Source organism: Melanerpes formicivorus, unplaced genomic scaffold (assembly GCF_026170545.1).
Source record: "Melanerpes formicivorus ecotype bairdi unplaced genomic scaffold, bMelFor1.0.p_v2 SCAF_5, whole genome shotgun sequence".
Lineage (NCBI taxonomy): Eukaryota > Metazoa > Chordata > Aves > Piciformes > Picidae > Melanerpes > Melanerpes formicivorus.
The window spans coordinates 12,726,198-12,753,504 of record NW_027142357.1 but is presented as its reverse complement, the minus strand read 5'-3'; the positions used below and the strand labels follow the sequence as shown (position 1 = coordinate 12,753,504).

General features: G+C 51.1%; 1 protein-coding gene across 1 annotated transcript; it reads right to left on the bottom strand.

The window, feature by feature from the left end:
• Positions 1-378: 378 nt before the first annotated feature.
• Positions 379-26,823, bottom strand: COL6A1 (collagen type VI alpha 1 chain). Its single transcript, XM_068138200.1, has 35 exons — positions 26,512-26,823; positions 25,557-25,686; positions 23,608-23,808; positions 23,129-23,288; positions 22,807-22,929; positions 22,695-22,715; positions 22,454-22,474; positions 22,312-22,356; positions 21,984-22,037; positions 21,126-21,170; positions 21,004-21,030; positions 20,652-20,678; positions 20,506-20,550; positions 20,195-20,248; positions 19,414-19,476; positions 18,921-18,983; positions 18,696-18,749; positions 18,572-18,607; positions 18,339-18,401; positions 15,948-16,010; positions 12,096-12,158; positions 11,532-11,594; positions 11,016-11,066; positions 10,896-10,931; positions 10,377-10,439; positions 9,822-9,887; positions 9,332-9,367; positions 8,979-9,015; positions 8,075-8,083; positions 7,125-7,258; positions 5,992-6,101; positions 5,521-5,704; positions 5,120-5,294; positions 2,738-2,767; positions 379-2,457 (listed from the first exon to the last, which is right to left on the bottom strand). Exons 1-35 carry the CDS (start codon positions 26,618-26,620, stop codon positions 1,847-1,849), a joined length of 3,072 nt encoding a protein of 1,023 aa, XP_067994301.1. The 5' UTR covers positions 26,621-26,823; the 3' UTR covers positions 379-1,846.
• Between the last annotated feature and the right edge of the window lie 484 nt (positions 26,824-27,307).

Below are 27,307 nucleotides of genomic sequence, written 5' to 3'. Positions count from 1 at the left end.
CAGCTTATCTCTTTATCTGATGATCACCATCCCTCTGCTCCTGGTCTTCCAGAAACAATGGTACCTACCTATGTAGATGTTTGGGGTGGTTTGGGTTTTTTTGCAATCAAAAGGCAAATAGAAGCTGCATAAGCATTTCCCATTCTTTAAGAGCTCAGTTCTCTTCTCATAAAATTTTTATGAGTATATCTCAAATCCTTTGCAGTCAGTAAGAGGCAGAGTTGTGATGCAAAAGTAATAGATCTTTCTTTCTTCTACACTTAGAGTTTTAAGAGAGAAGTTCTGACAGAGTCCTCCCAGATCCCAGCAACCTCTTCTACTGAGTGACTTTTTGACCATTCAGAGCCCTTTGGCATTCAAGGCAGACAAACTCCCAACGAGCCTGTGGAAAACAATTTATTCAACAAAATTCCAAAAAGTGAACAATTTTAGTAAAACACAGGCATAAAACAAAACTAACATGTACAATGGGGTTTTGGTTACAAAGTAAGGAGTGTGGGATGCCAGTACCTGGCAGACACGGTTGAGTTCTCAGAAGCGAATGAATTCTTAGCAAGAGCACCAATGGAAGCACTGAAACAAAATCTCACCCAGCCAAACCACAGCTTCAGCGTGGTCCTGGAAACTGTGTAAACACCAAGGGCCTGCATTAGACATGTAGTGATAGCACCTTTGTCAGCACATCTATAGGGTGTGAGTCAAAGACCCTGGCAGATAATGGCAACCTTTCCCTTGTCTTTGTTGGGCTGTAGCTGAGGCCCTAATTCAATATATAGTACAGTTAGTGGGTTTCCCTGGGGCCCGAGTGCCTAACTCCTAGACAGTCCTCCAGAAATGGTAATCCCAGAGAGGCTGCTGGGAATTAGACAGCTTGGCACTTTTCAAAAAAGTAAAATTAAAAAAAAAAAAAAAAAATTAGTAAAGAATCCCACTAACTGGGCTCAGGTTTTTCCAGCATGGGCCTTGGACTATAACACAAGTCATCAGGTTATTCGTGAGGTTCCTGGTTTCACTGTAGGACCATGAGATCAGTTAGTGAAGGAGTGCAGTTATGTAGCTTTTTCTATGGTTTCCCCCCTCCCCAGTGGCTGCTGTCCATCTTTCATTTAGTCAGTGCCTAGCCTCCCTGCCTGGAATGGGAGTGTAAGCACTGAGGGATGTTCTACCACCCACCTCCACTCCAGCCCTGGGAAATCAGTGCCTTGACCCATAGCACTGAAGGCCAGAGATAGTTTCACCTGGCTTGGGTATTGCAGTTCATTCCTCCCCCCACAAGCACAGGAGATAGGAACCAAACTTGCCAGCCATGACAAGGATCCCCTCTCAAATCTTGCTGAAGTGTTGAATGTGTCACTTGAGCACAGCGTTGGGTTCAGACCATTGTGACCTGGGCAAGTGCTCAGCTGATGTGTGGAAAAAAAAAAAAGGCATAAAAAGACCTGCATCTGAAACAAACATGATCATCCTTAAGAGAACAGGCTGGCTGATAGTGGTACAAAATTCCTCATCCTGATTCTTTCTTGGCAACAAAAAGTGGGATGAGAGGTTGCTATTGGTGTTCTCGCAGCTTATTGGTAGGGGTGCTTGTGTTTGCCTCTTGTGGGGAGGGAGAGGCAGTCATGGGCAGGGAGGGAAGTTTGAGGCTAACAGAACAGAGATACAGATGACAAAGCAGGGGAAGAAGGAAGGGGACTATGCACAGCCAGGCTGTGGGACTATGGCTGTTGGCATAGACAAATTCCTCAGGTTGGTCAAGAATACCATTAAACACACTTTTTGTTGGTTGGTTTTCATTTTAAGGTGATACAGAAGCAGGCATGGCCTTGGCAGAAATCCATCCAGATGCTCAGTCAACAGCTATCTTCCTGGAGACAGTTTGGTAGAAGACGCCACGCAGCAGAGAAGTGTAGTCCGGCACACGGAAGAGGTGGCGCTCCCCATAGACCACATCGTAATCTGCACTCTTTCCTGTGACCAGGACACGGATGTTGGGCTCATTGGCTCGGTTGCCCACTGCCAGCACATAGATCTCGATGCCAGCCTGCTGGGCTTCTTGCACGGCCCTCTCAATGGCTCTTGGAGTGATCCCTTGGGAGTTGCCATCAGAAAACACCAGCACTCTCTTCTTTGCAGCAGCACGGGAGGACCGCTGGTACAGGCCTGTGACGTACCGCAGGGCGGCGTTGACATCCGTGGCATCGTTGATGTACTCCATGTTGTCGATCGCTTTGGCGACGATGGTGTAGTTGTGCTGGAACTGAGCCTCCACTTTCTGCTGGTTCCTGCCGCTGTACTGGACCACTGAGATGCGCACAGAGTCATCGGCAGGCTTGCCAGCCTCCAGGAACCGCTCCGCCAACCGCTTCACGAACTTCTTGGTGGTCTCAAAGTTCTTGCTCCCCACACTGGTGGAGCTGTCCACCAGCAGTGTGATATCTGCCAGTCCCTCGAAGGTGACTGCAAGGGGAAAGGCCCAGGGCTTGTTATGCTGTATTTTTCCTTTCAGGGTTTGAGATACCAGAAAAACAACTGTCTAGGCTTTTTGCCCAGGTGCTTTGGGCTAGTGTGCATGTAAGAAACCATGTGAGCATCTGACAAGCCTTGCTCACTTCTCCAGCTCAGTAGCCTCCCTGTTGTGGAAAGTCTCCAAGCTATGCATTTCCACAAACACAAACTCCCACTCCTCCCACCACAGGACCCATAACACCTTCGTGAGGCACAAGGAGTCAATACTCACTTGGACAGGTGTAATCCGGACATTTCTTCTCTGTTAAGAGAATTAGAAAGAGTAAGGTCACAAGGCCACTCAGGACAATTATTTCTCCTATATCTTCCCATGGAGCCACAGAAGGAACAAACACTCATGTTAGTCATGGGAACAGTCAGCATGGCTTTGCCAAGGGCAAATCCTGCCTGACAAACCTGGTGGCCTTCTATGATAAGGTCACGACATTAATAGATGAGGGGCAAGCAACTGATGTCGTTTACTTGGACCTGAGCAAAGCCTTTGACACTGTCCCACACCACATCCTGGTCTCCAAACTGGTGACACATGGGTTTGATTGGTGGACCACTAGATGGATAAAGAACTGGCTTGATGGCCGCACCCAAAGAGTGCCTGTCAATGGCTCCATGTCCCAGTGGAGGCCAGTGACAAGCGGAGTCCCTCAGGGATCAGTCCTGGGACTGGTCTTGTTCAACATCTTTGTGGGTGACATGGACAATGGCATTGAGTGCACCCTCAGCAAGTTTGCTGATGACACCAAGCTGTGTGGTGCAGCAGACACGCTGGAGGGAAGGGAGGCCATCCAGAGGGACCTTGACAGGCTGGAGAGGTGGGCACAAGCCAACCTCATGAAGTTCAATAAGAGCAAGTGCAGGGTCCTGCATCTGGGTCGAGGCAATCCCAGGCACAAATACAGGCTGGGCAGTGACTGGCTGGAAAGCAGCCCTGAGGAGAGAGACTTGGGGGTGCTGGTGGACAAAAAGCTCAACATGAGCTCTCACTGTGCACTTGCAGCCCGCAAAGCCAATCAGATCCTGGGCTGCATCAGGAGAAGTGTGGCTAGCAGGTCAAGGGAGGTGATCCTCCCCCTCTACTCAGCTCTGGTGAGAACCCACCTGGAGTACTGCATCCAGTTCTGGAGTCCCTATTACAAGAGGGATATGGACATGCTGGAGCGTGTCCAGAGAAGGGCCACGAGGATGATCAGAGGGCTGGAGCACCTCTCCTATGAGGACAGACTGAAGGAGTTGGGGCTGTTCAGTCTGGAGAAGAGAAGGCTCCGAGGTGACCTAATTGTGGCCTTCCGGTATCTGAAGGGGGCCTACAGGAAGGCTGGGGGAGGACTTCTCAGGATCTCAGGTAGTGATAGGACTAGGGGGAATGGAATGAAGCTGGAGGTGGGGAGATTCAGGCTAGATGTGAGGAGGAAGTTCTTCACCATGAGAGTGGTGAAGCCCTGGAATGGGTTGTCCAGGGAGGTGGTTGGGGCCCCGTCCCTGGAGGTGTTTAAGACCAGGCTGGTTGAGGCTCTGGCCAGCCTGATCTAGTGTGGGGTGTCCCTGCCCATGGCAGGGGGGTTGGAACTAGATGATCCTTGTGATCGCTTCCAACCCTGACTGATACTATGGTCACAGCCACATTGAGCAAGGTGCTGTGCAATGACTGTATACATGCACCAGAAAGAGCAGAGCTGTGTGCTTGAAAAAATGATAGAATCATAGAATGGTAGGAGTTGGAAAGGACCTCTGGAGATCATCAAGTCTAACCCCCCTGCCAAAACAGGATCATCTACAGCCAGTCACACAGGAATGCATCTAGAGGAGTCTTGAAAGTCTCCAGAAGAGACTTCACAACCTCTCTGGGCAGGCTGTTACAGTGCTCCATCACCCTCACAGCAAAGATTTTTTCCCTCATGTTGAGGTGGGACTTTCTGTGCTCCATTCTGTATCCATTATGCCTTGTCCTATAACAGGACACCTTTGAAAAGAGACTGGTCCTTTCTTGACACCCACCCTTCAGATATTTGTAAACATGAGTAAGATCCCCTCTAGGTCTTCTCTTTTCCAGAGTAAACGGCTCCAGGTCTCTCAGACTTTCATCATAAGAGATGTTCCAGTCCTTTAATCATGTTTGTAGGCTTCTATTGGACTCTTTCTAATATATCCCTGTACCTCTTGAACTGGGGAGCCCCAAATTGGACATAATACTCCAGATGTGGTCTTACTGGGGCAGAGTAGATGGGGATGAGAACCTCCTGGCCACAATAGCACACTTCTTCCCCATGGATAATTTATTTTCCACCAGTACTCCAAGGTCCTTCTTCATGGAGCTGCCTTCCAGCAGGTCAACATCATAATGTCCCCAGAATGCTATGGGCAGACATTCCCTGTAGTAGAAAAGGACCTGGACTTGTCTGCAAATCATTCTGAGACCCAAGATGTCCATTCTTGTCCCTTATTTAACTAAACCTTGAACTTCATTCTCTTGCCTCAGCATCTGCTTAAGAGCATGACTGGGGGAAGGCAAGGGATAGCAGCCTGCAGTCCTCACTCTTTGGCTGAGGCAATCCTCACTACTTTCCCTTATTGCTTCCTGCCACCAACTTTCACCCACCTTGGCAGACATACGAGGTGATGTTCTGCAAGAAAGTGTCATCCAGGAGCTCAGCATAGTTATCCCTTTGAATGGACAGTCCTGGTCTGGTCGGTCTGCTTAAACAAGCAATGTCATTCAGGTGATCTGGATTTGGAGGGTTCCGGAAAATGTCTCCTATTCCAAGGGAAACCACCTGCAGAGAGGTTACAGTCCATCACTGGATGCATTCATCACCTAATTCATTCAAGAACATGAATGTCTATCACTTTGTGAGAGTGCTTCTAGTGAGCTATGTCCCCCCTGCCATAGCCTTGGTTACCAAAGACACGGAGACCTCCAGAAAAGCTGCACTACTCTGTACCTGCACAGCTACTGTATGGTGGTTCCCTACAGGTAGGGCCCTTTCCCTGTGGCCTTACCGGGGTGACATCACACAGAGAGTTGAGCGGGGTAGGATCCCTCAGTGTGTCAGAACGTCCATCTGTGATGACGATGGCGACACGCTTGTCAGAAGTGAATCTCCGCAGCAGGTTCTCCTTGGTGAACTGCAGGGCTTCTCCCGTGAAGGTCCCCCCAGCTATCCATTTCAGGTTCTTGACTGCCCTGCAAGCACAGACACCAGAGAGACTGCAAGCCCTACCCTATGTATATGGAAGGAGCCCCACTGAACCTGTAGCTCTGACACACTTGTGAGGCAGGGAAAAATCCCTGCAGGGGGCTCTGGGTGGAAAACTGACAAGCTCCTTGGCCTTACAACACCACAAACTACTTTCCACTAAAGACCTAGTGTCCTTGTAGAGGCAGGAGCTGTTGAAGATGTTGAAGACAGAAGACGGGAAGTGTCCCTGGATCAGGTCTTTAGATGATGTGTCAAGATTCCACAAACTCACTGTTTGAGTGCCCCGATGTTGTCTATGTTGGCATCACCCATGGCCACCAGCTCCTGTGTGTTGTCATGACTATATTGCACAACACCCACACGGGACTCTCCAGCTTCAAACTGTTGGGAAAAACAGAAACCTGTTGGCATCAGATACCCAGAAATACCCGAGTCAGATAACCCAGGAAGCCCTGGAGAGCTCAGAAATCCTGCTCACTGTTTGTACTGAATGCCTTCACGATGGGCTTTGCTACCTCTCCTCAGCCTATTCCTGGCAGAAGGAACCCCAACAGGAGTGGATGCACATGAGGACCAGTTCTGTGAGCCAATGAAACAAGACCCAAACCCAGGTTTTCCAGCTCAATGGTCTCAACATAAGCAATTGGGTATGGTGGGTGGCAAGGAATAGATGCTTTCTTCAAAACTTTTGGTTTTCTTCCACTACAGTGGCTTTGCTGCACAGTAATAGCCTTTCCGCTTGTTACACAGCTCTTTGCTGGTCATTGAGGCTTTAGAGCACAAACATCACTTCCAAATCACAGAGGTAAACTAGATTTTCCATGCACAGTGGGCTACCAGGGAAGAGCTAGGAGAGTAAGTGTTTGTGTCCCTCTTCAGACTGGAAGACTCACTACGGGGACAATATTGTTGTTTTGGGCTGCAAAGGTGGGCCTTTTTAGTGTGTGCTTAACTGGTAGCCTAACCCCAACCTTGGTGGCAGACAAGGGTGCCTAGGGGGCTGGCTGTCAGGGAGCTAGGAGAAGTTGCAACACGCTTCATGTGTTGTCTACTCCAGCCACTTGAAATGCTCATTGTGACAAAGAAGAAACTGAGAAACTGATTGATAAGGCAAAAGCTTTATGAAGCATCTGCTCTAGGGTGTGGAAGAATAGTTCACAGCCACAGCAGGCAGAGTTCCTTTGCCCAGAAAGAGTGAAATGTCACTATTCTGGGGAAATGGCTGTCTTATCTCCATCACTTTTTTAATCTCTGAGGAATCCAGACCTATTCCAGTTATAGACTTGAATCTAAGCTTTCTGGAGGCTCACACACACCACACAAACCCCACCCCCACTTGTTTGCTTGCAGTGAAAAATAAGTGAGTGCACACAAGTGTGTGCCAGCACTCAGTGGAAATCTCACCTTCACACGCTCGTCCTTGCTGAGGCGGTCAATGACTTTGATGATGAAGTCCTTGGCAATTTGGAAGTTCTGCAGGCCAATGCTCTCTGAGCTGTCCAACACGAAGAGGAGGTCGACAGGACCGCAGGTGCACTCTGCAGCAAGGCACAGGAGGGGAGGGGTTTGTGTTTTCTGCCTGAGCAGCTCACTGAGAGCAGACATTCCAAAGCAAGCAACTGATATCTGTTGTTAGACCTGACCATGGTGGGTGCCCTGTCTACCCCCAAAGCATGGTATAAATTAAAGCAGCAGAATAGCTGTGTAGGAGACTTGAGAGATGGTTCACCATTTTTTCCATTTGCATTTTGTTCAGTGCCCCTTATAAGACATGTAGCATTTCCAAGCTGCAACTACCCTTAAGACATCCAGCAGCTGTTCCAAAATCCATTTCCTCACAAGCCTTCTCACTTCTTCCATTCACCCAGCCCAGAAGGACAGAGGTGACACTGGTGGGTTGGAGCAGGCTGACTCAGCTTGCTCCCCTCTTTCCTATGCCTGAAGGACATCATGTGCCCTTGGCTCTTCCTTCAAGCTTTTGGACTGCAAATCCAACCCATTGGGACAGCACAGGATTTGGAAGGAGGAGGGCAGAGCTGGATCCACAGTGTGCCTGGACTGGCGTGACTTTGAGCTGCAAAAAGGGTGGAGAAAATCTACCTCCAGTTTTCCAGCTAAGGCCACCTCAACAACAGTTTTCCAGTTGTAGGACCCAGCCACAGCAGTCTTCAGATCCATGCAGCACCCTCAAGGAGAGTTCACTGCCATCCCCTGCCTTGCTCATGCTTGCTCCTTCCTCCTGGGCTCTCACCATGTCTCTACAGCACAAGTCAGGGAGCAGGGAAAGGCAGGGGTGCAAGCAAGGAGAAGGGCTAACAAATGTTTTCAGAGCAACTTGGCCAAGTAATACTCACCACAGCAAGCTGGAGGAGAAGGGAAAGAGGAAAAAAAAAAGACCATTAAAATGCTTGATACAAGGGGTTTTCACACACTAACACAGACTGCAGTTTTGTCTTTCTGCAAACCCAAAGACACTTGGTCTGGACAATTCAAGCTCACAGAGGTTTCCCTCACATTTGAAATATCCATATCTTGCTCCTGTTTCAGATTGTGGTACCCCAGTCTGGAGCCCTGCATGTATTATTACTTAAATACATGCCGATGCATTCTTATTTAAATAGAAATAAAAGCTAATCCTGAGGGGATTAAGTAAATCGCTAAAGTATGGAGCTCAGGCTCAGTTCCCTAAGTACCCTGTGTCCTTCCAGCGCTTCATTACTGGCCATGGGCCAGAAACCCTCTGCAGCACGTGTGTACTGCTGCTCTCACACAACTAGACACCCCAGAAAAGGTCCTCCCTTTCCCAAAAGGGAACATCAGGCACTGCTGTTTGAGAAAAAATCCTGTTGTGAAACGGTCTATGCAAAGATTTTACACAACTCTGGTTGTATTCTCCCTGAAGGGTAAATATGTGTGCACAGAGCCACAGGCAGCCAACCCATCTGAAACACACAAGTGAGACACAGTTCCACAACCTACTCCAGAGATCAAGCTGGAAGTCCCTGGGTCAAAAGAAGGGACAGCAAAGTGCAGAAGATGTGCTTCTTTTGGTTGCTGTGTCAGCTGCAGGGATGATGTCTGACTTCTACCCTCACTCACTGACTTAATTGTGACTCTTGGAAGGGGAATGATGCCCATGGCATCCCTCTGCATGCTGCCTGGGGATGGCCCTGCTCACTGAGGGCCAGACAAAAAGCAGCTACCTTCCACTCAACAAGGAGCTGAGCAGGATGGGAAGAGTGGTACAGGGATACTCACAGCACATCTTCATGATGATGTCCAAGATTTCACATTCCTGAAAAGAGAGGTAAAGAAACATTTGAATAACAAGTAAGGCAGCTTCCTGGCTCCCAGGTGGTGCCCATCACCACCACCCCTACTGCTTTGTGCCCTCAAAGCAGGTCCTGATCTGGAAATGAGTGATGTGCAAGTGGACTGGCATGAAGGAAATCTGGCCAGTGACATTCACTGGGAGTGTAATGGGGGCGGTCATCATCCAGCCCAAGAGCATGAGGGTCTCCCAGCTGTGACCCCCTCCCAGATGCCATCATGCAGGGCAGGAAAAGCTCAGATCAAGCAAGCAAGAAGTGTTCTGATCCTGTCCCACTCACATCTGGTCCTGGAGGCCCCACAGGTCCTGGCGGTCCCTGTGAAACAGAAGTGTAGAGAGAGCAGTTACAAGAGCAGTCAGTCCTATCTGCAGTATACTCTGCCAATACCTTACTAAGCAATAAAGAACCTGGAAAAGTCCTTTGGCTTCCCAGTTGCTGGCCCCTCCACAGGGCTTTGAGCAGGTACAGCTGCTTGCTTGCACAAAGCCCTAAGGCTGCATAAGCATGGGAAGAGGGAAACTCACTGCCATGAGTGCTGTGCCCACTGAGGTGGGAAGGCAAGCCCTTGATTCAGAGAACAAGCACACACGTCATGTGTGACACAGGCCCTACAGCACCCAGAGGAGAGAGGGAGGGCTGGATGATGGATGTCATTGGCTTGGAAGATGCCTCTTGTGTAGCCTTCAGGCCAACGTGAAGCAGCACAAAGAAGCGGAGACTCAGCATGAACTGAAACACTAAGTCAGTCCCTGGCAGGGTCCTTACTTACCGAGCGGCCTTCAGGTCCTCTGTGGCCCTTTGCTCCTTTTATCCCCCTGGGGCCAGGGACTGGGTTCTGAAATAAAAACAAAGAGAAAAATCCACCAATCTTTATGCCAGAGTGCAGCATCTTCCCCTCCAGGTGTCTGCTGAGCCATGCTTAACCACAACCACCTTATCTGTGATTGCTATCCCCAACCAAGTAAGTTAGGACTTGGGAGGACTGAGACAGACAGTGGGAAAATCTGTCTTCACTGTGCAGAGATGCAGCACAGGTACAACCATTCATGCTGTCTAGAAGCATACTAAACCTTGCAGAGATGATAGCCACCTCAATTTAATAACAGATCAGGAGGTTTTCTAGCCATAAGCAGGAGGACACAAAATGAACATCTGGAGAGAACTCCACTTGCCATCAGACACTGCTCAGCAACAAAAGGCATTGGCAGACTTACAAAGTCTGACTTGTTCTGACCCACACGCAAGGTAGAGTTAGAGACCCAGCCCAAAGCTCCTGCAGTGGGCTCACAGAGAAAGAAGGTTCAAATTTATGAAGATGACTCACGTCATTGCCAGGGTCTCCAGCTTCTCCTTCATCACCTTTAGGACCAACATAGCCTTTTGTTCCCTGAAAAATTGTACAGAAGAGACTCCTATATGAACAGCTGTTGTCAGCATGGTGAAGTTGGTACTGGCATGCAGTGACCTTTTGAGAGATGGTTCAAGACCAGGAGGAAGGCCATGGGCTCCCTGGCATCAAATTGCAGTGCTGCTCAAGGAGGGAGCTTGTTAAGTGACTTTCACTCTTACAGCACCATCCAGTTCCCTCTGGGTGGTGCTCCCAACCCCAAACTCTGGCTTCAGGACTGCATCAGAGAGCACTCAGCCCAGGCTGCTGCCTTTGGGTGTTACTACCACTGCACCATAGAGAAACACTTCCACCATAAGAATCCTCTGCAAGTAGAGGTAAACAGAGGGCTTTGGAGAAGCAGGCTGCTTCAGGGAGCTCATATCACCATGCAGCTGAACCAAAGCTCTGGCCAGAATAATTTGTGTTGGGCATGTGAGGAAGCAGCACACTTACATTAATGCCAGGGTCACCTCTGTCTCCTGGCTGCCCCTGGGGAGGAATAAAAGGAAGCAGGTTAGGTCAGAGAAGCAGAAATAATGATCTTACCACTTCAAAGCACCACAAAAATCTTACCGGGGCACCTGTGAATCCAATTGTGCCATTCCCAGGAGGGCCATCTTCCCCCTGGAAAAGAAAGAACAAATAGGTGAGATAATGAAAAGCATACCCCTTAGATAGCACAGGAGCAGGATCCTGTCCTCCTACAATAGTTCATCTCTACAGCAAAATACTTGTGCAAAAACCATGCAGCTGATGGGTTGGGTAGTGGTGTAGGCAGATGAAAAAGCCATCTTCCTTGGGTGTGACCTGCACAGCCAGAGAGAAGAGTCACACTGCCCCTCTTAAAGACTAGGAGTGTGTCTGCCAGCAGACTGGGAGGTATCAGATCTCTGTTGCTGGAAAGTACATCCCAAAATACATCTCTTTGAGCCTGATGCACATTCAAAACCAGGCTAGTTGCACGTTTCCCCAACATCTCAGCCGTATATGAATGTAATTTCTTTTCTCTCTGAGCTGGATCATGCTGTGTGGGACCAGCCTCTCATCCTTTCTACACGGCATACAATACCCCAAACAAATACCACTCACTCTTTCTCCTCTCAGGCCAGGGTCTCCAGGCAGCCCAGGTGCTCCAGGCAATCCCTTTGGGCCCTAGAAGGAACAGAAGCAGCAGTCAACCAATGCAAGCCATCCTTTGAGCTGGGAAAATGATGCCTTTTGAGGGAACCACCTACCATCACTAGCTCATCATGGAGATATTTTACTCATACAAAATCAATGCAAATCCCACATCTGGGCTTGGGATTCAGCTTGCTCCCTGTCCTTGTAATCAAATCTGATAGCAGATTCAGCTGCTTGCTCCCAGAGGGCAGCTCCCCTAGTTTCTGTGATGGGAAGCCACATGGCTTGTGGTGCGACTTATACTCTCTCCATGAAGCAGCCTCTGGGAGGTGAAGAAAAAGGTAGCTATGGCTTTAAGGACCCATAAAAAAAGTAAAAAGGATGTGTCTGCCAGGAAGATAGTACTTGAGTTTGTAGCTACAAAAGTTTTCCAAGTTCTGAGGGATTTGGGAATGGCCCTAACAGGCAGCACCTCATGGTCTTCCCTTCATTCTTGCCTCCCAGAAGATGTAGAGATGAAGTAGCACTGACCTCGTTGCCACGGGGGCCATCATCTCCTCTGTAGCCCTTGGGTCCTGGGGGTCCAACCTCACCCTAGGGAAACACAAAGAGATCTCACAACAGGGAATTTATCTTGGTGCTGCTCCTACCCTAAAGAGCTGGTCCCTTCATTCTGTGCTGTGGTGGGTGGAGGCATCAACCTTGTACCTTGCACCTCACAGCCATCAGTGAGTCACCTCTGCCTTGGCCAGCTTCACAAGAAAGGTCCTATTGATGGAGGCTAACGCAGCTGGAGAGATGTTTCAGGAGCTGTGCCTGACTCCTCCTCTGTCCCCTTACCTTTCCCTGCTTATTGCAGCAGGTTCCCTAAGGCTTCTCACAGATCCTTATGCCCTGCTGTTTTTGCAAGGCCCTGCTGGAGGCAGCCCTGGCCAGAACCCTGTGGAGCACAAGCCAAAAGAAGAAGCTTTCTGGGCCAAGCTGTGACGGTGCAGGCGTGGGTTGAACACCACATGCTTCCAGTGGCAGCTGGCCTGCAGGGTTGAGCAGCCTCCAAGCAGAGCTTGCTCCAAGCAGAACAGCCTCCATCACCTCAGAGGACCTGGTGAAGAAGAGCTGGGAGGCAAGGATGATGCTTTGTATCAGCAAAGCACAGCTGGTTGCACAGTGGCATCTCATCAGCTGTGACAGTGGCACCACTGGGGCAGAGATGGGTCCTTAGTGAAGCCTAAAAGTGACACAGACCTCTCTCTACAAAAGTCTTCCTCATAGGAAGCTTGGGCACGTCTGTGCTGCAGCCAGGCTGGTGGAGGCCCTTTTATGTCTCCAGAGAATTTCTGACCTTAGGAGGCTGCAGAGCCCTAGCAGTGTGTATTGCAACAGACCAAAGCTGTCACTCTGCCACATCCCATCTGGACAGAGACTGCTCACTTTGTCAGCTGCAGGACTGGCCAGAGACAGTCAGAGACAAGATGTGAGGTGGAAGGAGATATTTTTGCCTCTAAGAGCTCCGGCAGTTGTCCAAGGGAGACTCTTCACCTTTTGCCAGGAGGCAACAGCCTTTTGCAAGATTTACTTGCCAGGAAACTGGTAATGATGCTGAGCAATGATTGGGTATTGATGCTATTGGTCACAGGTCCAAGTACTCAGGCCAAGGTGGTGTCTCACATTTGAGCCAGGTGATCTCACATGCCACCAGTTTCCAGGTGATGGAGACAACAGAGAGCAAGCTGTGGTGGGACTGAGTGATGGCTCAGCAGCTGGCCTCTCCAGCACTGCTGCTGCAGGCAGAGGGCATAACAGTTCAAGACTCCTGACCTCAGAAATGTTTCCTTTGGCAAGCCACATGAAAGCAGGCCGGGTGGAAGGCAGCACTTGCTCAGTGGTACCTGGGCCTCAGCACTGCACAGGAGCATGCCCAAGAGCTTCTTCCAGGTTTTCAGTGTATCAGTAGCACCTCTGAGGTTTTTACAAGATGTCTTAGTATGGTGGCTCAGCCTAGCCCAGCTTTATAGATATTCCTCACCACCCAAAAGCTGAGTAAGTGGAAATCCCTTCCAGCTGTCTTCTGTGCTCCTCTTCTCTGGACAGCAGCTGGAAAAACCTTTTTCCAAACATCCATGCACATTGCATGTACCCTTCTCTCAGGGAAAGGTGCACATGTTGGTACAGAGAACTTGAAATTACAGAGAGCAGCAGCAGAGCATTGAACTGCACAAAGGCACATGACCTTATTTTTGCACAAAAGCCCAGAAGAAGGAAGCTTGGAGGGAGGGACAAGATCTCATGATCATTTCACATCAGCCAAGGTTGGATCCATGACACCCTTGGCTCACACCAGCCATACATGTCCTCACTGTAGCACACAGTATGAATCCCTCATGGCCCTGCTGGAGTTTACGAAGCTGCAGGATGTTGGGTTGGGAAATCTTTAACAGTTCTGTGTCCACTGCCTTTCTGGGTGAGACAAGAACCACAGGAGGGATGAGTACTATGGCCAGGAAGAGACAGTCACCACTAAATCTGTCTGTGAAGATCAGGGGGAAAAAAATGTCAACTTTTAGCTTCTCTTAGATAAAAAGAGGATGAAAGGGAGTCCCAGGTTAGCAGGAGCCCTTTCCTCTCGCCAAGAGAAACACACTCCAAGAGTCAGAGTCTGCAGATAACATGCCTTGAAAAATAATTGTGTTTGCCAAAATCCTCCTCTTACCCAAGCCAAATTACACACTTATTTTTAATTTGGCCAAGCAAAAGCATTCTTTTTCAGCTTATGGAAAAATGTCTTTGATTTGCAAATGCTGCTGAAATTTCCCTGGAGTGGTGAAGGTGCTGGGGCAGTCTGGTCAGGAGAGGTATCAGAACTGCTTCCCTCTCAGAGATTTGACTCAAGTTCAGTGCTGGGGAGGGAAAACTGGTGTCCCACAGGCTCAGGGACAACAGGGAGACTGTTCTTTTTCCTTTCTCCTTCTTCCTGCCAGTGTATGCCAGCTGGAGGTAGGATCTATTGCAGTGTGGCTCCTCACTATGTTTGCACAACTTCAGCTCCCAGGCTTGCAACAAATCTCCATGTTAACTCTGTCTTCTTCTGTGAAGTCTTTCTCCTGCCTCAAACTTGGAACGAACATCTACCACATGGAGCTGAGGAGCTCCAGTCCTTCCACCTTCTCCATTACACACATTCAAGGAACTGCTTTCTTACCAGGGCCAACATCTCTCACCATGCCAGTGTCCAACAAGCTGGATGCTGCCAGATGCTTTACTTGCGGCAGAACCTCAGCTCATCTACAGAAAATAGGATATAGATAGTCCTATAACATGAATTTGATGCTTTCCACCAATACAAGACAGACTCCCCAGGCTGCAGTACGGTGCAAGTCAGCAGGGGATAACATGAATGCAACAATGGCCCCTTCGGATCTCCTGCAGGGCTCTTCAACACTTGGTCAACCATAAAGGAGTTCAAAAGCTGTCTCATCTTTGTCCACATGCTGGTTTCCATGCTTTGCTCCTTGTGGAAGTACTGCTCCACCAGTGTGGGAGTCTTTATCACAGTACTTGCTGGCATCTTGGGCTCTATTGAAACTCTGGTGGTATGGGTAGGAGGGGAGTTGTCCCACAGAGCCCCATCCAAGAGTGATGTCAAAGCATATTTGCTCAGGTGCAAAGAACCCATTGGCCATTGCAATCAGTACTGTCATCATGGAGGATCAACTCAGCAACACCTTCAGACCTAGAGTTATCAGCTGGAAGCTGGATACATCTTTGGGAAGAAAGATCCTTTAATTGTGCAGAAGGTGGAAGCCTTCCTTAGGCTGGAGGTAGCCAGCTCTGCTCTCCAGAAGGCCCTTGGGGTCTGAGCTCTGTTCCTTGAGTCACATGAGAACAAGCAGACCCCAGAGCAGGAGGGCCAGACCTTGCAGCAAGTAGACTTTGGGACAGACTGTTTCTACAGATGCCAAGGGTGTCAGGGACTCCGCTGGGGCCCCACCATGCTCTGCTCACTGACATAGTATGTCTCGTTGATTCCCTTGACTGAGGTGAGCAGCATCTGGCCCTAAGCCTGAACATTTTGTGCATTGCTGCTGCTTGCATTTGCCAGATTCCGAATCTGTCAGACATGTTGACTTCTGTTTCCATGGGATTGGGAAATGGCATGAAGGTTGCTCTGTCCCCAGCTCACCAGCCAAGTCTCCATTGTTTTATCCCTATTTATATTCTTGGTTCTCCTTGAAATCTCCACTCCTCTTTACCTGATTTGCTATCTGGTCTGGAAGATGCTCAGAACTTGCCTCAAAATGCAGCATTAGTTAAGCCCTCACCCTACTCACCTTGCTGCCTCAACCACTTCCACCTGGAATCCAAAAGGTTAATCCAAACTCTTACCGGGTCACCAGGAGGTCCGAGGGGTCCTTCCCGCCCTTGGTCACCAGGTGGTCCAGGCTCTCCCTGAAAACACATGTAGAAGGCATGAGAAACTCAAAGAGGGACAAGCGTAGGGTGCAAAGAGTGGTGCATGCAATGGAGAGCAGGGATGGATGCACATGCTGGTTAGAAATGCAGTCACCCAAACAGGGAGGCTTTTGAGGCAGATTCAGCAGTTGGGCAGGAAACTATCAGAGATGTGAGGAGAGAAAGACAGGCTAGCATGAGCACCTTGAAGCTGAAAAGATAGCCCTGAGAGGAATAGCCCTAAGAGGAAGACCTTCTGAAGGAGAGGAGTGCTTGCTTCTGGGTGACAAGTTTTATCCTATTTTGTACCAGAAAAGCAAATGCTTTGAAAGATCCATCTTGCAAAGCTTCTGCAGATACACACACTTGTCTTTGGGCCCAAACTATGTAGTGGCTTTTCCCAGCCATACTCTGCAACCATGGCTGCTTTTCTAGAGTGGTTCCTGCCCTGGACAGTCTGCATGGAGAGGAGCTACTGTGCCCATCCATGGGCAGAGACTCCAGGATAGAAGGCTCCTTCTTCCACCCCCTCTTTCTCCAGCCTGCTGGCCCTGCAAAGCTAAAGGGATTTCCAAGGGAATGACCTAGCAGATGGAGAGGGATGCTCTCACCTCTTACTTTGATGATCTTTCCTCTATTTTTGCTAACACACAGAACCCTGAGCCAGGTTAAGTCTGTTTGCAAGGAACTGACAGCCCAGGAGAGCCTGGAAAACCTGGGTCTGTGTGGTTTTGCTCCTCAGCAGCTCCAACAGAAGGAATTGCCCAAGGCTTGGACATAGGTCAGTTACACTTTTTTTCAACCAATGGGATTAAGTGCCTTTGGACAGCCTTCCACCAGTCCAGCAGACCTACATCCTAACAGGGCAGCAGGTCTGCTAGATTCAGGTTGGCTCCAGGGCACCTCCCTTGTCTAGACCCATGTCCAGGAGTGGCAGGCAGGCAAAAGGAGAGCCAGGAGGCACAGATCCCATCTTGGTATGCCTAGAGCTTGCTGCAAGTTCCTGATAATTCAGAGGAAAGTCTTTCTCTCTGCAAAGTGGATCATTGCCCTTTACAGGGCTGCAAGACAGCCAAGCCATGCTTGAGATCAGCCAGCACCAAGGGCTACAAGACAAGTATCTTCCTGTGAGGTGCTGCTCTGCCTGCAGATGTGGATTATGGGGTCAGGCAGCCCTGAGCCTGCAGGGAAAGGTGGTGTTCAGAAACATCCCATGACAGTTGCACCTGACTTGAAACTTCGAGGAAATCTGTTGAAAGCTTGGCAAAGCAAAGCTATTGTTTGAAAGCTAGAAGCTTCCAGATGCCTAAGACAAACAATAAATACAAAACACAACCTCCAAAGGGCACTGAGCACAAGTGGAGACATTTTATGGAGGCTACACAACCTTGTCCTTAAACTAAAGCTTGAAGGAAACAGTCCATCATCTGCTGAACAATTTGACTCCAGGACACTTCATCTCCCACGCACATCTGTCCCGCATACCACATGAGTGACTGTTCCCCAAGTGGCAAACAAGGATGGGGAGGCTGCCAGCAGCCCACTACCAGAGCTGCCACCTCTCCAGGGTGGAATTCTGGTCCTTCTGTGATCTAGTGGTGGCCACCAGCTGTCCTCACTGTGGGGACATGGGAAGACTGGTGTGGTGGGGCCACCCAGCACTGCCAGAACACAGGCAGCCACCAGGATGCTGCTGGACACTCTGGCTCCTGAAGCCCCACCCTTCGTAGCACCACCTCTTGTCCCTCCCCAACATGTGTGGCACTTCTGCCACTTGCCACATGTTTGTCCTGGCCTGCCAAGGGCTCCTGGCTGTCCCTCCCATGCTCAAACTTGGTGACTCACTCCCAGCAGGCTGGAAAAATACTTTTCTAGTCACTCCCACCTGAAAGGGGAGGGAAACATTCTCCCTCCTGCACCCATGCATGCTGACCTGCCACTGATGGCACTTGTGCCTTCCTTCCTGAGCCACCACTATCTCACATAGCCTCCCAGCACCTAGAGGAGAATGCCTTGCCTTTTCACTCTCCATCAACTGTTTTTGCGGCCACCAGGCAAGGACTTACTACTCTCCATCTGCTCTTGGCTTGCTGGGCAAGCTCTCCTCTGGGCTTGGGCTGTTTGGTGATAAGCTGCCAGCATAAAGGGGCTATTGCCGGGGGACAATGGCAGGTCACTCACAGTCTGGCAGGTAAAGGCACTGTGTTTGCCTGCTGGCCTGCAGGCTGGCTGAGTTAGCCACCAGGCAGCTATTTCTATTCCTTGGCTGCCAAGCAAGCCCCATTCTCAAGCACATGCTGAGAATCGCTCCACAGGTGCAGTTACCGGCTCTCCTCTTGGCCCACGGTCACCTGGCGAGCCCGGGGGACCTCTTTCTCCATTGCTGCCCTGCAAGAAGATGGTGGGAACACAAAGTCAAGACCTGGACCTAGTAGCAGCAAAGCCCTCCCTCATTGCTCACCTCTGAGTGGGCTCACCCCCAGCACTTCTCCTCCTCTGGAGGCTACCAGCCCCTGCCCATGCCCTGCTGGCATAGTGCCTGGCAGCAGTGCACTCACCCGTTCTCCAGGAGGACCATCTGCACCTGGAGCACCCTGTGGAGAAACGACAGTGGTAGTCAAGTGGTGGAGATGGCCAGCAAGCATGAACAGGGGACATCATGGGCATGGGCAGAGACCTCACCTCATCGCCCGTCTCTCCTGCTGGTCCAGGCTCGCCCCGGTTTCCAGGCATGCCCTGGGTGAGCAAGCCACATGGGTGCAACGAGACAAGTTAGCAGGTTTTGGAGTAAAACCCTGTGTGCTTGCAGAGCTTAGACCAAGCTCTGCTTCAAAGCCAAGGATGGTGCAGGGGACCTCACCCTCTCACAGAGGGCAGAGGATGGTCACACATGAGGGTGTAACACACCTTCTCTCCAGGGCTGCCAGGAATCCCTTGTCGACCAGGTTTTCCATCATCCCCAGGCTCCCCCTTCATAAGGACACAAAGCACTCTCAAGACTGTATCCAGTGTCCAGCAGTAGATTTCAGAGCAGAGTCCATCAGGAGCTCCAGTGATCCCCAAGCCCCTTTCTGGCCTGTAGTTTCTTCCCACACAGCTCCCCATCCCCAGCAGATCCACCCTCCACACTCCATCTGCCCACTGTGAGCCACCTTTTCATAGTAGCCACACAATATCTCAGGGCTGCTTATGTCAAGCTTATAGGCACTTTCTAACCTTGGGCATAGTGGGAGTTACACCAGCCAGATTTTACAGTGGGTCATAGGCAGCATCCCCAAGCATAGGCTTGACCACAAGCAGTGCAAAGAGGCCAGTGATGAGCTGGTTGCCACCTCTCCTGCTTACAGGAGAGGGGTTCCAGCAGTCTTCCTTCCACACAAGGCTGGGCATAGAGGCTCACCTTTCCTCCCTTGGGTCCATAAGCACCAGGATCTCCCTTTGGTCCAGGTGGGCCTTGAGCTCCCTGTTGAAAATAAAGGCAGCATCACTGAATATCAAACCAAGGTATCAGTCTGCAGGAAATTGGGCATGGACCAAACATCCCAGCATCATGGCCTGCAGCTCCCCAGCAGGACAGACATGTTCTCAGGAGTGACACAGGGAGTGTGTCACACAGGACTGACGTACTGTTGCACCATGCAAGCAGTGCTGTGGCCATGCTGCTGAAACACTGTTAAAATCTCAGGGTGCTTCTGCAGCTCAGAGGAAAATGGCAGAGAAGTTGGTTGCTGTGCTGCTGTGGCTGGACTGCAGTGATGCTGGTGCCACCACTGACATGTCATCCTGAGAACATGGAAAAAGGCAGAGAAACTGGAGCCCTCCAAAACCTCTAACATTTTCTGGGTGGCTGGTCACAGCATGATGATATTGGTAACTCCTTGGCTTGTCTATCTGGCACTGAGGTCTTCCTTGTCAAGTTCCCTGTGCTGAGCAAATGCTCCCCCAGTGTGCTGCCTTCCAGGCAGCCCCGTGCAGCAGAAGGTGGCTTCCAGACTGCCCCAGGACAGCCCTAAGGTGCCTTGCTTAAGGATGAGCACTACCTGTCTAGAGGGAAATTTCCAAGTGCAGCAACTCCCTCCCACAGCTCTACTTCTTGAAGAGCTCCCTGTTTCCACACACCATAGTGGCAGACCTGCTGTGTGGATACATTCATAAGCAAGGAGAACCCAGAGGATACATACGTCAAATCCAGGTGAGCCTTTGCAGCCAGGTAACCCTGGGTATCCAGCTTCACCCTGTCAGACAAAAGCAGGGGTCTCAGTGAGTGTGCCTGTGGGAAGACCTCACCATAATCCCACAATGCTGGAAGGGACATCCCAACCCTGGCCCCAGCTGGCAGGTGAGTGGCCCTGAAGGAAGGGGCCTCCACTGCCCCACGTGGGACACTGCTTTCATTCTGACAGCACACAATGGTTTTAGCAGGGTGTCTGGGCAAAAGCCATGGTCCTTAGTAAGCCCAGACCTAATTGAGGACCTTGGAGTGGAGATTTACCTTCATGCCATCAATGCCGTCAATTCCACGCCTGCCTTTCTCACCCTGAAAGGAAGAGCAGGGACTATGAAGAAGTGATTTTCAAAGACCCTTCTGCCCCCAGGCATCAACCAGAAAGAATAAATGGTGCAAAATCAGAGACTGACCTTGGCTCCTTTGGCTCCTCTCGAGCCCTGTCAAGGGAAGGAGAGAGATGTTAGGCTCCCATAGAGATCCATCTGCCATCACTCTGTGGACCCATGACAGCTCAGTCTGAGAGTCCAGGCATTAGTTTCTTCCATTCTGCCTAGCTGTGCCCACTGCATGGTGCTTGCCTGATCCACAAGGCTGTGTCAGCTGCAAACTGGCTGATCCTGTCAGATGCCTGCTCCTGGCACAAGCACTGCTGGCAGGAGGGACAGATGCACAGACCCCAACACCATGCAGCTGCAGAGGCAGCTCAGGATAACCAAGCAGGTGGACGCACAGATCTCCCTGCAAGCTGCCTGCTGTCCTCACCTTATCTCCCCGACTTCCTTTGTCGCCCTAGAAATGAAAGAGAGAGAAAAATGAGTTAGAACACTTGCAGCACAAAGACATCTAGGAAGCATGCTTGTGACTGACCCTGCAGACCCACATACCTTCATTCCTTGGTAGCCAACAGGTCCCATGTCCCCTGGCCTGCCCTAGAGGACAGAAACATGGTGTTACAGAGGTAGGTAGTGTCCCCACCATAGCCATAAGGCAGCTTTTCTCCAGGCTTTAGATATGGGCTCGGGACCCTAGCCACTACATCCTCCCTCAGGAGGCTCTCCCTAACCATGCTCCTCATTAATCTGGTCTGGGAGCGCAGGATGATCGTGGAAGGCATAGGGCACCTGCCTTCACCTCCATCATCTCCAGCCTTTCCTAGGGGAGAGGGAAAGTTGGTGCCTGGGGACATATCATCCAGGATGACAGGGAAGGGCAGAAAACACTCAAAAAGGAAAACTCTGTGTGTGCCTGACATGGGGCTTCCTGACTGGAAATGCACAAACTGAGTAACTGCACACTCACATGTGTGGAGAAATACACCTCCCAGAAATAAGTGTACCTAGTGAAAATTAGGGGAGGAGGAGGGAAATAGTTTCCTCCTGCTATAAGCTTATTATTTACCAAAGGTTCCCCTGTAACACTGCTGTGCTTGTCATGTCAGAGGACGTGGGAGGGAGCCCAGAGTCCACCCCTGGGCTGGCATACATGAGTCAGAGACATGTCCTCCAGGACGAAAGGCTATTTTGGGTGAAAAACAAGGAAGCCTTGTAGTGACAGAGGAGGCTGCCACTCCACTGCCCACCAGGAGACACTGCTCAGCAGCACAGCAGAGGGGTGCAGCTGGCCATGAACCCATGGAAACAAGGTAATGCAGAAGAGTTGGTGAGGATGTGCCCATGAGGTCTGACCAGAGGTGGCCAAAAAATAGCCCCTCTGCAGAGTCATCAGGGACAGTCCTTACTTACTGGGTCTCCAGCTTCTCCCTTCTGGCCGGGAAGACCTGGCTTGCCTCTTTCTCCCTGCAATACAGGACAGAAATAAAGTTAGCCCATCATGCCCAGGAACAGAACAATGATCTGCTGAAACAAGCGTAAGGAGGGTGGTAGTGGCAATGTTCCAGGGGTATGGGAAGTGGATGGCACTGGGTGCATGGGAGCAGGGTGGTGAGTTCTCAGCCATCTCCCTATGGCATAGTGGTGAGATGCTGAGGATCCATGCTCCATCAGTGAGCATCCCCAGTGAGCCCTCTCCCACCATTCTCATCCTGCAGCATTGCCACAGCTGCTGCCTCACCTCATTGCCTGGGTCACCAGGAGGTCCAGGCAGCCCTCGGGGAGGCTGTGGGAGAGAGGTATGAGTTAGACCAGCCAAATAGACACAGCCTCAGGCCATGGATATGTGGGGAAGGGGACACAGTCTCAAAAGTCCAACTCACCTGGCACTCAAAAGAGCAGCACTGTCCGGAGAGAAGGAGAACACATCATTAAAGGCAGCAGACAGCACCAGGGTCAGAGAACACCCTGCTTGGGGGAAGCTCCCCAGGATGGCAAGAGCCAGGCAGGGGATGACTGCAGGGCAGAGCTGTGCCACCATGTCCCTGTTTGGCTGTGGGTGACCCATAGGTGATGGGCTCAGGCACAGGATCAGGGCGGAGCGGGGCTCCAGGAGACACTTACCGATTGCTCCGTGTTAAGTTTCTGCAAAACAAGAAAGCAGAGAGAGGGGGTTTGAAAGGGACAGGGGAGCCTGGGAAGAGGGTGATCTGAGGAGGGGGCAGGTGGCACTCACAATCATGTCAATGATGGTGTTGATGGTTTCCTCCACGTCAAGCTCCCGGGTTGGCTTCAGGCTGGTGGCAGTGAAGTTGCGGCGGTAGGCATGGTCTGTGGCAATGATGTTGAGCCGCTGGTCCTAGGGTTGGGGGTGGAGAGGGCAGAGTGAGATCTCCAGGCATCTGTGCAGGATCTGTCCCAAGAGAACACCCTGGGGACTTTCATCCTCAGAGGAAGGAGGGTTTCTGGGCCACTCAGAGTCTTCCTTTCCATGCTGAGGTTCTTGTGGTTTCACTTTGGACCCCTGCAGGTAGCCTTACTGCATGGTTCCCACCTACCAGGTGGTTAGGGGAGATGGCAACGGAGAACACTTTGATCCCCAGATGTTTGGCTTCATTGGCGGCATCATCCAGTCCTCCACAGGGCTCCTTATAACCTTCCAAGGGGTGTCCATCCGTCACCACAATCAGGTATTTATTCTCCTTGTGATGGGAGCCACTGTAAAAGGTTTAAATGCAGGAATTAACATTGCAAGGATTTAACCAATTTAGCTGGAAAGGAGTTTCTTGGGCACCTCTGGACACTCACCTTAGGCAGTGTCCCACAGTATGGTCACGGCATGCCTTGTCCAGTAAAACTGGAGCACTAGCAGTTTGCCACCTTCACAGTCATTTTGTGCCCAGATGACCTCCTCTCCCACCCCCACAGCAGCTCTGCACAGTGCACAGGGATGCTTGAACCAAGAAGCTCCCAAACTCCACTGCAGCCTCCACCACCAGTATCACCTCCTCGACCCATGCCAGCCCATCTGCCTTACCTGATGAGCAGCTCCTCAATGCCTCTCTTTATGGCACAGTCAGTGTAGGTGCCCTTCCCAATGTAGTTCACAGCTGAGACACGGTTCTTCAGCTCGTCCCGGCCTCGGGGCATGGCGGTGAGGCTCTTGATGAGCACAACCTCGTCACTATAGTGCAGTGCCCCAGCATTCCACACCAGGTTGCGGTCACAGCGGTAGTACCTGCAAGGACACACCAGGACATGCACCTTCAGGACCTTCATCCACCTCACGTGCACCAGCCTGCCACATCAAATGTAAATGTCCTGCCAAGCATTGCAGGGCTTTGCTAGGGCTCCCAGCTCTCCTGCAAGGCTGGGGTGTGCTTCACTTGCAAAACCCAGCCTTGGGAGCAGGGTGGTTTTTCCAGCAGGTGGGAAGGCAAAGAAGTGCAGCTGCTGGGTGTCCACGAGGGTCAGAGAGTTTGGCAGAGAGCCTTCCTGAAGAGGTATCAGGCTACAGTGGCTGGAGCTGAGCTGGAGGTGCTGAGGTAGACAGCCAAGTGTTTATGTGTGAGGCAGGTAACCAGCAATACACTCCACCCAGGATGGTAGTGAGTTTTCCACTGGCAGATGTGTTTAAATGAAAGGAGGATTCCTCTCTCTGACAGATGCTCTCACTTGGAGAGGGATGAGTGTGTCTTGAAGTTCTGTCCTATGTGATGATAGAACCTGTACCTGTGACATTCTGGGACAGGGGCAACACAGCTCCTCTTTTCAGGATGCTGGGGCCAGTCCCAAAGGGATGGGGTTGCACATCTCCCTTAGTTCCCCAAGCTCATCTTCTCTCTCAAGCATTGCCTAATGCTCCCCCACCCCCCCACTGTTGGCTGCTTTGCCATCAGCGAAGCCAACCATGCTGCACGTTGTAGGTGCCTGGCATGCACTGTGTACAGAGTGGTAGCTTGCAGGGAGATGTCTCCAGAGCTGGTAGAGTGTGACAGGGTGAGCACAGAGGTGTTTAGGGTGGGCTCAGAAGGTCCATCTGTCTGTCTGCATGCAGCAGGGGCTCTGGACGGAGCCTATTGCCTTTCTTAGGAGACAGTAATGCTGCACTGATGAGGATCCTGGTCACTCAATGCATTGTAAAGTAGCTCTGCTGCCTGGACAATGGGTAGATGATCTGCTAACCACCTCCCACCTGTCTTGAGATAGGGGCCTTACCTCTCCAGCTTGCGCAGCACCGCAATATCCCCACGGTGCCCCTTTGGGCACTAGCACACATGTCCCATTGTCTCTAGGACTGGGACCAGGTGTCTTCAGGACACCTGGCATTCCCCTGCATCCCTGGACTTCCTGCAAGCAGGTGAGCCATGGCCTTTACTTCCAGCTCTTCCCAACGTCTTCCTCCTCCAGGATCTGGTCCCCTGGGTGCTCCCACCCTGGGAAAGCCAGGCCCAGACCTGGGTTGGTAGCAGCATGGATGTGTGGGGAAAGGGCAGATAAGGGGCTGGGCAGTGAGGTGGATAAAGAGCACTCCACAGAGGTTCCCAAAGCTGGGTTCAGTGATACAGACTGTCTTGGGGAATGCAGGTTGCTCTGCAGAGTGCTGGATTTAACGTTGATGGTGCCCTGCTGCTTGCCAAGGACAGGGGTTGTTTTGAGCCTGAGCAGCCAGTGGCACAGGGGTGAGCATCACTTTGACACTACTGAACAACCACCAAGCCAGCCAAGCCATCTGGAGGTGGTGGGGCCGAGAAGCCCTTTTCTGAGGGCGGGTGCAGGCAGCCCTGCTGACACATTGCTGCCCTGGGCAGGGACAGAGCGAAAAGGGGGCGGCTGCAGTCCATGAGAGGGAGGAGACACCCTCAGCCCCCTTCCCGGCATCCTGCTTTCCCTCCTCTTCCTCCGCGGGTGGGCAGGCAGGCAAAGTGAGCTCAGCATCCCACCTGGCACCCTAAAGCAACCTGTGTAAAGCCTGAGGACATGTACCTGTTTGTCAGCTTGTCAATAAATCTGTTGGTGAAATCTTTCACCTGAGCAACTAGGTCACCAAAGGGCTTCACCCTCAGGGCAACACTCTCTGAGGTGTCCAGGACAAAGAACAGGTCCACAGGGCAGTCTGGGAAAAAGTGGAAAAGCCAGAGTCAGCAGGCAGCCCTGCTGCATTGCCCTCCCAGCCCAGACTCCCCTTGCCACCCACCAGCAGCCCAGCAGCCTTCCTAGGAGGCTCCCATGGTCTGTGCTAAGGGCACCGCTTTCACATCCTGACCCCATATGGGACATATGAGAGCTCACAGAGCTGAGGTTGCTCATGTCTGGTTTGGCATCAAAAGTAAGCCAGGTCATTAAGCACATATTCAGACAGTATCACCTCGTGGTATTTCACAGCTGCCTGCATGTTTTCTTCCATCTATATTCAAAGGACACCTTTGCAAGACCACTACTACTTACTATACAAAGTATCAAGAACCTGCAGCAACCACTTAAAATTAAAATCCATAAACCCAAGACACGGTAGCAATTAGCATCATGAGAAGCTAATCATTTTCTGACACATCCTGACATGAAAATCACTGCAGAGGAGAGCAAAACAAACAAACAAACAAAGCCCTTTAACAGCCAGTGTCAAACTCCCAAAGTATTTCAGAAAGCTAAACTCATCTCAGCTGTCAACCCCCACTCCCGCGTTCCCTCTGCGGTACTGATAACACCTGACAAGACAGCAGAAAGAGCCAAAAAGCATTAAAAGTGGACAAGTCGTGCAGCTCTGCTCTAACCCCACTTTGCTGTCCTCAGCAAACACAACTCTTCCCCCGAACGTCCTGACCGAGCTGCAGCTGTGCGGCAGCAGAAGCGGCCCCCCCGCCCTCGGGAGGGAAACCTCAGCCGGAGTTCTCTGCTGCTCCCGGGAGGAAAAACACCCTGGGAAGCAGCCTGGGCTTACCTTCTGCGTTTGCGACCCGGGTGGTGATTTCTGGGCGCTGAGCCCAAGAGCCCCCCGCCAGGAAGGCAGCCAGGATCACCGAAGTGAATAGAAAGTGTCGCGGCCTCATCTTGCTTGGTTCAGATTACCATTGAGCTGGATCGAAGCGAAAAAAAAAAAAGCCGAGAAGGAGAACCTAGCTGCCGAGAGAGACCACGGTCCAGAGGTAGGAGTTGCTGAAGATTTTTTTTTTTACTGCTTTCCCCTTGGTTTCTGTGGGAGGAAGAGCAGGCAGGAGGGTAAGGATGAGGAGGAGACTTTTCCAGCCTGAGGATGGAGGGAGGGAGGGATCAGGGGCTGTCAGCTGTGAGTCAGAAATAAATGAGGCATTTCTCCTTACCCCTTTTCTGGATGTTGCTCTACCTGTCATAGCATCCTGGCCACCAATACTTGGGATGTCTGCAAGCCTCACACAGGGAGCCCTGACATGGTTAGTGCCCCGAATCAGCATTATTCTTAGGGGTCAGCCTGCTCTTCTGGGCAGCGTGCTTGGGGCACCAGCCAGGCTGCACCCTCCAGACTCCAGGGCCAATAAAGGAGGGTCAGGGAACAAGCATTCCCATCACAACCCCACCTGCACGAGACCTGACCTGTAGTATCTTGCTAACCAGGGAAATCACCACAGGGCAGATCTGGAGCTGTCTCACAGATGTCCAGGCATGGAGGCAACATGGAGACACCATATTTTTGGAGGAGCATCTCCCTCTCTGACTTTCAGGGTTTTCTACTCAACTGAGTCAGTAACCTAAGGGGCAAG

Bases quoted from the DNA above. Each gene is read 5' to 3' on its own strand.
- COL6A1 (XM_068138200.1), bottom strand. From the start codon at position 26,620: ATGAGGCCGCGACACTTTCTATTCACTTCGGTGATCCTGGCTGCCTTC. The intron at 19,477-20,194 runs GTATGTATCCTC...TATTTTCAACAG, and splicing joins AAGGCTCACCTGGATTTGAC to GGAGCTCAAGGCCCACCTGG. The intron at 2,768-5,119 runs GTGGGTGAAAGT...TTCTCTTAACAG, and splicing joins CACCTCGTATGTCTGCCAAG to AGAAGAAATGTCCGGATTAC.